Below are 10,389 nucleotides of genomic sequence, written 5' to 3'. Positions count from 1 at the left end.
TTACGGTTTGACCCGGAAACGGGTTTGGGTTAGGGGTTTGACCCTGAAACGGGTTTGGGTTATGGGTTTAACAAGGAAACGGGTTTGGCTTACGGGTTTGACAATAACCGGTTTATATTTATGTGTTAAACATAGATGGCGGATAGATACATTGAAGGGGACGAACTACTTGATATTTACCCGCATTTGAGGTTTGACCCGGACTCCGATTATCAAATCAAGTTTATGCAGCTTCGGAGAATGGAGCCAAAACCTAACTCGTTCTTGTCTAGGGAGTTTATAAAATTGGTTCGGGCGGAAAACAGGCTGGAAAGAATTGTTGGAAATGATACACCGTGGGAGAGATTGTTTACCGAAGAGGAGCCAGCTTACCGGGTCCTCACGCTAGAGTTTTACTCAACGTTCGTTTTCAGGTATTTTTTTCGTTTTCAATTAACTTATAAATAAAGTAACATTTTATTATTTAACAAACATGTAAATATTGTTTCAGGTCACGCCCGGAGGGAGATTTGCAGGTCCCGATTCTGGTTGAGGATGCGGATACCAGCAAGGCGGAGGTTCAGTTCCGTATTTTCGGGATTTGGCGTCATCTGTCGATGGAGGAGTTTGCCAGAGCGCTAGGCTTATATACATTTGAGGATATAACCGCCCCTGTTTACACGGAGAGCATACACGAAACACCAGATGACGTGTTGAGACATTTTTGGACGGCGATTAGCGATACACCTTGGCCTATAAAAGACGGAGAATTCGAGCCAGACACCAAAGCCTCAGCCATCAGGGACCCGTTGCACAGGTTTGTATATGTATATGTTATTATATTATATTAAATTATATTATAATAATATTTTATTGTTTTTTATAGGTACCTACACAGGCTTATAGCACACACCGTACAGGGTCGTCACGGGGGTTCAGAACACTACAACCCCCGTGACCTGTTTTATTTGCGATGTCTGCTTACGGGGAGGCACTGCAACCTAGCTCGGGGTTTCGGCGACTACTTCGCCTTTTACTCACACAGGCAGGGCCGCAGGAAATTGGTTGGTGGCACGTTCGTTACGCGGATTGCCATTTTTTTGGGCTACGGGAACCGACTGCAGCACCTACCCATTCAGCCGCCGCTTCCGCCGCAAGAGCTGGACCGTGGACGGGCACAAGGCATGCAAATCGTCAAGAAGATTAACCGCCAGTATCTGGTCACTAACTTCAAATCTCCCCCATACGAAGAGGTCCCGCTTGTTGAGCCTCCCCCAATCGAGGAGCCGGAGGTGGAAATTCAGGGCCCCGAGGTTGACGGTGATCAGGTATGTTATATTTTATCGATTAATTTTCTTTTTTGTATCTTCGTCTTATTAACGTTAACTTATCGTGTTAATAACAGCCACCGCATCAGCACCCGCAGCGCGTTCCGCGTACACATCGTGCGGTGCGTTTGGATCCGGGCACTGACTCCCGGCTACGGAGACTAGAGACTCAGGTGAGCTGGATGGTTGGTTATTTGTCTGCCCAGTAGCATGGAGCCTAGTACATGGTACCAGCGCCACGTTTCGACGAGGAGGTGAGCGATGACGACGCGGGTGGTGCCGCATTTTAGATTTGTTTTTTGTATGCTGTTACTTTTTCCCGAACTCGTTTGGTTTTTTTTTTCAAACTCGTAATGTATTAATTATTATTATTTTATAAATCTGGTCATGCGTTATGCTTATTTTGTTCGTTTTTGGTTTTAAAATTGTTGTTTCGTTATTAGTTTAAAACCGACAAAAATTCTGTTACACCCGACATGCAAAAAAAGAAAACAAACATAAGTCGTTATTATTATATAAATCTCGTTCATTTTCACCCGACATACAAAATTGTTGTTTCGTTGTCACCTTCCAAAACCGATCAAGAAACGGTTACACCCGAGCAAAAATAAAACAAACCAAATAAAAGAAAAATAAGGGCTAAATAAAACAAAAGACAACAAAAAGACAAAATCATAATAAAATAACAAAAAAGACAGCTACATGACAAACAAAACACAACTTTCAGAAACACCCAAGCCATAAGCGACGGATCGGCCGATCCGTGGCTTAGTGGATGGGTGTTTCCTAAACACCCCTTATTGTATCTAAAAAACCCCTTTAAGAAAAGGCTGCAAAAGGAAATTACTGAACGGAAACATCATTAGTCACCTTTCTCTATTTGGGTTAGACTCCAAATAAGGTAACCCGGAGTTAAGAGTTAAAACACAGTCAAAGTTGGTCAAAGGTTCTGTGAAGAATCTAGTACGCCGAATGGTATAAAGCAAACCAACACATATCTATCAACTCATATCATAATTACCAATATTCTATTCATAATTATTATCTCAAAATAAATATAAAAAAATCCACAATATTCGAAAGGCTTAGTGAATGATTGAACCTAATGTTCATCCCATCCTGATCGTTTTATTTTAGCCCCAGAGGAGGTAGGGTGGTGTTCCTGTCCACCCAAGCCCTTCGGCGTTGATATATTTAATCCGCTTCCCGCCCGTTTTCTTCTTTCCTGGTATGGTGACCTTAAGTTGATGTGCTTTTTGTCAGGCCCCAGGCCTTGATATATTTGATCCGCTTTTCTCCCTTTTTCTTCTTTCCTGGTGTGGTGACCTTAAGTTGATGTGCTTTTTGGCAGGCCCCAGGACACGGGCTTGGGTTCCTAGATGTCCCAAGACCTCCCTGAGCCCACCCCCGATGACATCCAAACCACCATACCACTCCATTAAAAGATGAGAATGGCAAAATAAGTTATGATTCTGAAAACATTAAGTTAATAATTATGCAACTCTAGTTGAATATGAAGAACATTTTCTATTAATTATTAGGGTAAGTCAGCAAAGATGAAAAAGGCAAAAAACCAAAGAAAAAGTGAAAGAAAGTAAAGCAAAGACATAACCCTAAACTAATAATACAAATAACTGAGTGTAGTACTATCTCCAGTCCTACTTCTGCCACCTCTCTTCAGTCATATCATTCAATTCTCACTTTCCTCCCTCCAATCAAAATCATTCCATTCCAAAAATGGGTGTCTGAACAACTGATAGATTTTGCTTGACTGGTTGATTTGAGTGAAATGACTGTTCTCCCCAGTTGTCATAACTAGATCCATTCAAACCTACAGCAGGGGTACCCACTTGAATTGTTGATTCAGTAGTACTGCCATCATTATTCTCTTGTTGAATAAACCCTACACTACTGTAGGGGTACCCATTGTTGGTTGTACATGAAGGGTATTCCATGATGTATGGTGTTGTATTTGTAGCTTGATAACTGCTTTGATTGTTGTACCCTAACACGGAGTTCCAGTAATCAGGCGAAGGGTCTTGTTTCACTGGCAACGCGAAGCTAAGGATGTTCGAGTGTGCCGGTTGTTCAGAAGTTGTGGCGAGATCTTGGTTGGCTGATCTTTGGATGGTGTCGGCTGCGGTTTGGTCCATTGAGGTCTTGGACTTGTTAGACAAGCCGCCGATTGGGAGGTTTTTGTTGGCGATGCTGTTCACGTCATATCGGCTCATGTCGAAATTTGTGACCGCGTTTAACCCTCGGAATTTGATGGCTGCAATGTCATAAGCCTCTGCTGCCTCTTCTTGTGTACCTAAAGAAAATAACAAATTTAGTGGTTTTATTGAATGTTCCCTCTTTTCACAAGCATAAGTAAATGAGTTCGTGAAACCAATGTTTTCAAAACCGGGCCAACATCCGTAGGATAGCGATGTAAATAATTTAAGAATAAAACATAATACAATGAATTTGAAATAAATATAGAAGTCCATCATTCTTTGTACAAATTTGTGACATTAATAAAGCATGAAGACTTAATTAAACATGACAAAATATGGTTTAAAATAGCACATAGATTATTAAATGCTATTCTGCATAGAATAAAACAAAACACATAACTTCTTTTAAAACTCTGGTCCGGTTCATAGTCTGATCAATAAGTAGCGGTTCAAATGAAAGTAGTTCAAATGCATACAACCGGACCAATTATGTGCCAGCCTCTTGGTCCAACCGGCCAATCAAGACAGGTAATAATAATATAATTAGGTTTAATATGCAAATTCAAACGCTACATACGAGTGATGTATCAGTAGCATAAGCTTCATAGCTTAATAACTGCACATGATCATTTGTTAGAAAAATGAGAGACTTACTGAAGGTTCCGAGGTAGAGATCTTTGTTACCGGCAACTCGTCCGATTCTTGCTTGCCAACGTCCATGTTGATGATGCCTGCATTTTAAGATCCGTTAGAATTGAACTTCATTACTCAAAATAAAACATTAATAAAACCCCTATTACTTGAGGTACACTTTTTTTCACATTTGTTAATTTTTTTTTAACAATTTTCCATGAACATGCCTCAGACTCTAGATGTATGGCCGGAGGGTGATGTAGAAGGGGCCCCACCAAATTTAAGTTAAAAAGAATCTAACGTTATCTAATATTGAAAAAGGTGGAATCCAACTAAAAATATGACAAAATGTTTTAGAGAGATTTAGGAATTAGTGATTTAAAAATTGACCAGACACAATTTGGTTCAATTACTTGAAAGTACAAATAACATATTACCTTGTGACACCCCTATAAATAGAGGCTCCTCTAGAAAATCCACTACTTTTCCTGCACATTTTCAATGAATTAGATACTATCTAATAATCTATCTATAATCAATATAATGATAAAATGACAATTAACAAACCATTTATAAAGGACCATGTAATGCTAATTTAAGTAATAATAACTACCTTCTAAGTGAAGCAACAAACTCTTGTCTAGTCATGTTCTTCATTTCCTCAATCTCTTTCTCATAGTTGCAAACCTATAGATCATAAATAAACATAAAGGTTCCGATTTTTTGCAACCATAAATATAATTCTTATTAAACTTCTAATACAATTCGTTACCGGAAAATTCGTCGTGGTGGTCAAACCCCAGTATTTAAGAGCTGCGAGATCATAAGCTCGAGCTGCTTTGTCTTCCTTATCATATCCACCTTAATATTTAAAAATTTATTTCAGAAAAACAAAAACTCAGTAAAATCATATTTCAATCGTAATCGTTGCTAAATTCAGTTTTCGACCAGCTAGCGATCTCTAGCATAATCTAAATAATAATTTAGAAAGTTTTGATCATTTTAACATATTCGACAACAGTAACAATAATTTCAAAAAATGAATAATTTTAATAATAAAAAAATAAACAAAAAGATCATATCTATATCTGAATCTCTGATACATTGCATGCAGCTAATAATTTGAAAAGAAAAACATCCAAGAGTAGAAGATCAAAAACTCACCCAGGTAAACTGAAGATCCAACCAATCAATCAGTACATGCAAAACAAAAGCAAACAAAAACAAATGATTAAATTAGGGTTCTTGAAAAACATGCACACGATAGCATAAACCGCCATACATATTCAAGTTATTTAAAGTTTTAAACTATAAAACTAGTAGGCTATCACCGCCGGTGGTTTTAATGAAACCACAAAATCTGAGCCGTTAATGGGTCTTTTATTTCCTAGGGATCAGAAATAAATTTATTCAAGTTTGACTCAGATCTTTGGTAGCTATCACGGCGCATGTTAGCCGGTGCAGTGGGTGTATATTATTAGTCATTTTACCTTGTCTTCCTTTCCTACTTTGCCCTTCTCGTCTGCAACTATTATCCCATAAATGAGCTTCATATCTCCCCGTCCATCGGTGCCTTCAATAAATAATAATTAATAATATTTAGAAAACAGTTTTAATATTCACATGAGTTTGACCACTTGAATGGATTTTCTTATTATTTGTTTGATAAAGATTAATAAAAGTTTATAAAGATTCTTTAAATGGATTTTCTAATTAATAGTTGATCAAGATTTACACAATACCTATATTCATATATTTTTTGATCAATTGAATGGATTTTATACTAAATATTTTGTAACAGTTTATTAAAAAATTTTAACAATCTTTAGAAAAGAGTTTGTTCATATGATTTTGATCATACAAAATGGATTTTCTGATTGATTAATATTTTGTAAATATTATTATAATTATAAACTTTATAATAACCTTTAGAAAAGAGTTATTCTCATGATTTTGGTCATACAAAATGGATTTTCTGATTAATATTTAGTAAATATTTCTATATAACTTTATAATAATATTTAGAAAACAGTTTATATGATGATTTTGATCATACAAAATGGATTTTCTTAATAACATTTTGTAAATATTTATATAAAACTTTGTAACGATTCCAAATAATCTTTAGAAACAGTTTTATTCACATGATTTTGATCATACAAAATGGATTTTCTGATTATATTTTGTAAATATTTATATAAAACTTGATAAACATATTTTACAATCTTTAGAAAACACTTTAACTCATATGATTTTGATCATAATATTTCACCTTGTAACACCACGGTAAATAGAAGTCCTTTGGCCAAAGGTATCAACAGCTTTCTTCGCCGGAGAGTTATCTTGTTGCGGCGGGGTAGGTGTCACCGCCAGTTGCTGTTGGTTATCCGATGAGAACCCATGTAAAAAGCTAGCAGCAATAGTCTTTAACTCAGAGTCATAAACTGAGGCGGTGTGATCATCTGGAAAGTGACCAGATCCGGTTGAGGCGGCTGAGCTGCAGCCGCCGAGAAAGTCTTCCAGTTTAGGACTGCCGTCGGTGATAACAGATAAGTTGTGATGGTTGGTGTTTCCTTCATCTGTAAAAGATTAAAAAAAAGTATATTAAATATTAATATTATTGTGTTAAGATGTTTGTGTAGTTTTAGTTAAATTTAAATGGTTGTAAAAATCGCCTATAAATAATGAGTTGATAGACTTTAAAACGTCTGCCGACTTTTGCAACCATAATTTAATAAAGTGAGAAGAGAAGAGTACGATGGTGTAAGGCAACGGAGTGTGGTCGTTGGAAGATGGTGTTGGGGTTGGAAAGAGAGAAGGCAAGCCAGTTGTTGTTATGATCCTGAAGATGATGGGTAGGTTGAGAAGAATCCATGTTGTTCATAGTTTCTTGATAAATGTGTGTTTGTGTGCAGTGTGTGAAAGGAAGAGTTTGAATTGTTTTTGTTGTGTTTGTCTTGAGTTTTTTTTTTATTTTGTTTTGGGAACAAGCGTTGCTTATGTAATGTTATGTGCTTGGAGACAGGGTTGATGATTTTGGGGTGATGTGTCACATACTTTTTCTTTATTTTGTTTCCTTTGTTGTGATAGTTTTGGGCGGGGTGGGGGTTTGGGGTGATGGAGTTAAAAGATTTGAACAACAATAATAATAATAATTGAACACAGATAATTTCATTAAATATTTAGGTGACTTGTTTTATCAGCACCTTGCAAAACAATTAAACATGAGTAAACTAGTTTTAAAAGAGGTAAATGATCTAGGAGATTACTAAACTTGACATATACGTATATTCGCAAATGTACCTATCATTATGTATAGTATAGTTCATATATGATACCAAATGTCAGTTTACGAAAGCAATATCTCTTAATACTAAGCTTTCTATCAAATAAGTAACTTAAGATTGTATTTAAGTCAAGGATAAATAAGATAAACTAAAAAAGTAAACTTAATACCACGAATTTTCATGCTTGGACGGTTCTCGCCGATCTCTTCAATGACAGAAGAGCAACTGGGGGCTGTTTATCTCAAAACCAAGTTCACTAACACCCGCCTCGATAACTTTCCGTACATGCACCCATATTGTCAAGAACTAAAGGTATTGGTGGATCAAATAGCCAATGTTGGTGCCCCCATTGCCGATAGCGACTTGGTTATTCAGCTAGTTACTGGTCTTAATGAATAATACGAAGGCATTTGCGCCATCACACAAAACACTAAGCCAAATCCTTATTTTCATGTCGCTCGATCGAAGCTAACAATGGAAGAACATAAGAAATCTCATCAAGCCGATTAACCGCTTCCCAGCCACCACCCAATTCACCCTAACCATTTTCAAATCACATCCACCACAAATTGATGCCCATATAATGTGCACTCGCGGCGTGGATGACATCACTAAACCAAAGAAATTTATTTTATTTGTTGGACGCCACCATCATTCCTATTCCTAAATTCCAACCCAAGACTTGTCCATTCCGGAATGGTATAATGCAATTCATAACGAGTATAACTCCCTTATTAAAAATGAGACTTGGGAACTTGTCCCACGTCACCCAGATGAATGTAATGCGAAGTATGTGGCTATTTAAACAAAAGTCCCATTCTAATGGAAGCCTGGAGCGACATAAAGCATGTTTGGTTTGTGATGGCAAATCGCAACAAGTTGGTATAGATTGTGGGGATTCCGTTAGTCCGGTTGTTAACTCGGCGACTATTCTCACCGCACTATTAATAGCTTTATCAAGATCGTGGTCGGTTCATCAGTTGGATGTGACCAATGTTTTTTTACGTGAAACTTTGAACGAAACAGTCTACATTATCAACACATGGGGTTTCCAAGCAAGTTCATCCGTAATATGTGTGTTGGCTTAAAAAATCTTTATACGGTTTGAAACAGTCACCACAGAATTGATATCAACGGTTCACTGACTTTGTTTTGCACTTGAGGTTCACACAAAGTCAATGTGATAACTCTTTATTTATTCTACACTCTGACTCGCATACTATTTATCTACTCCTTCATGTAGATGATATTATTTTAACATCCTCCTCTAAGGTACTTCATCAACAATTAATGTATAGTTTGGCGAATAAATTCTCCATGAAAGATCCAGAGTAACTATGATTTTTTCTTGGGATAACCGTTACTCAGACAGACGATAACATGTTCTTATATCAGAGTTCCTATGCTCAAGACGTTATAAAATGCGCTGGGATGAAACTTGAAAGCGAGCGCCAACTCTGGTCGATACTAGCGGCCGTAAGTTAGAGGCTGATTTGGCACCCCCTTTGAGGGCCCGACGTTATATTGCAGTATAGTTGGTGCACTACAATACCTTACCTTTACGCAACCTGATAGTAGCTATGCGGTTCAGCAATTTTGCATGCATATGCACACCCCACGTTCTACTCATTGGGATGCACTTAAACGTGTTTTTTTCTACGTTCAAGGTGCAATATATTTAGGACTAACTCGCGGAGACAGTGTTTCTCCTTCTCTACTTGCTTATACTGACGCCGATTGGGCGGGTTGTCCCGACTCTCGTGGGTCTAAATCAGGATATTGTGTTTACTACGTGTAACATGTCATAAATAATTTTAAAAATATTGGAATTTTTAAGGATTTAAAAATATTCTCAAATAACTAGAAACCAAAGTTACCCGATATACACACACACACACATATAGGTTGCCAAGAGAAATAAGAGACATGGTAACATCCCATATGCCACAAACAACTTATTCGACAATGGAATTAGCTTGATACTTAATTAACAGTGTGACAAAGACTCAAGAAGAAGATAAAAAGAATAACACTAAAAATACATAAGAAAAAGAAACCAAGAAATCAAATGACCAAAAGGAGACAAAGAAATATTTGCATTCTTCGATGTTTGTTTGTAAGACTTGTGGGAAGATGCATTCAGGAGAATGTAGATACCATACAAATTCATTTGATGCATCCGTGACGTGTACATTTTACAACGGGATATGCCAAACTAAAATAACATGCAGAAAGAAAACAACAATTTATTCTACAATTGTCCAAGAGATGTGCGGATTAATACTTGGTAACTCAAAGCTAATCTTTAACAACTTAACTAATCCTAATTGGTATTTTAAGTGTAATAACAAAAGTTATTCTTATTAAATATCATGGACAATTTACTTAGTAATTTAAGGGGTTGTTTTATCTTAAAAAATAAGTTATCTTATAAGTACTTATTATATACTACTTGCATACATAAAATGATGTTTTTGTGGAGATCATGAAGTTATGCATATCTCTTTCTATAATTATCATGGAATAACATGACTTGGGAATAATGTGTTATTCTAACATTTAATCACCATAGTAACCTCATATCACATGTTTACTAATTAATTGTTAAACCAAGTTAAGAAGAGTTTTAACTAATACTTAATCATCTCTATAAAAATATAAAAACACAAAAAAAATATTGTCTTTAATATATGCTTTAAATTTCTTTTATAATTTACTTCTCAAAACCAAAACCACTATGATGTTTACTTCCAATTAAGATAAATATAATGATTTAGTAGTAAAAATCAAACAAGTGTGTCCGTGGATCGATACTTAGTTCTTCCTATACTTTACTATTTATACGATAAGTACACTTGCCTATTTGTTTGCGGTTTGGTTAAGATAATAATCATTTTTTTAATAAATTTAAAACTAGACATTGCGTGAACAAGCTTCTGAAAATCT

General features: G+C 36.2%; 1 protein-coding gene across 1 annotated transcript; it reads right to left on the bottom strand.

Moving 5' to 3' along the window:
- Window positions 1-2,971: 2,971 nt before the first annotated feature.
- LOC143575782 (AP2-like ethylene-responsive transcription factor AIL5) lies at window positions 2,972-7,221 on the bottom strand. Its single transcript, XM_077060067.1, has 8 exons — window positions 6,914-7,221; window positions 6,429-6,735; window positions 5,647-5,729; window positions 4,929-5,017; window positions 4,770-4,843; window positions 4,594-4,644; window positions 4,178-4,254; window positions 2,972-3,618 (listed from the first exon to the last, which is right to left on the bottom strand). Exons 1-8 carry the CDS (start codon window positions 7,038-7,040, stop codon window positions 3,029-3,031), a joined length of 1,398 nt encoding a protein of 465 aa, XP_076916182.1. The 5' UTR covers window positions 7,041-7,221; the 3' UTR covers window positions 2,972-3,028.
- Window positions 7,222-10,389: the final 3,168 nt, after the last annotated feature.

This window comes from Bidens hawaiensis, unplaced genomic scaffold, assembly GCF_021521415.1.
Source record: "Bidens hawaiensis isolate Kalapana, Puna unplaced genomic scaffold, B.hawaiensis_p1.1 tig00027747_1, whole genome shotgun sequence".
Taxonomy (NCBI): domain Eukaryota; kingdom Viridiplantae; phylum Streptophyta; class Magnoliopsida; order Asterales; family Asteraceae; genus Bidens; species Bidens hawaiensis.
This window is presented reverse-complemented; position numbering and strand designations above follow the sequence as displayed.

What these genes read in the sequence shown, in the direction of transcription:
- LOC143575782 (XM_077060067.1), bottom strand. Translation starts at nt 7,040, where the DNA reads ATGAACAACATGGATTCTTCTCAACCTACCCATCATCTTCAGGATCAT. An exon ending in CCACCACGACGAATTTTCCG is followed by an intron (nt 4,844 to 4,928) that starts GTAACGAATTGT and finishes TATGATCTATAG; the next exon opens with GTTTGCAACTATGAGAAAGA. An exon ending in TTTGTTGCTTCACTTAGAAG is followed by an intron (nt 4,645 to 4,769) that starts GTAGTTATTATT and finishes GAAAATGTGCAG; the next exon opens with GAAAAGTAGTGGATTTTCTA.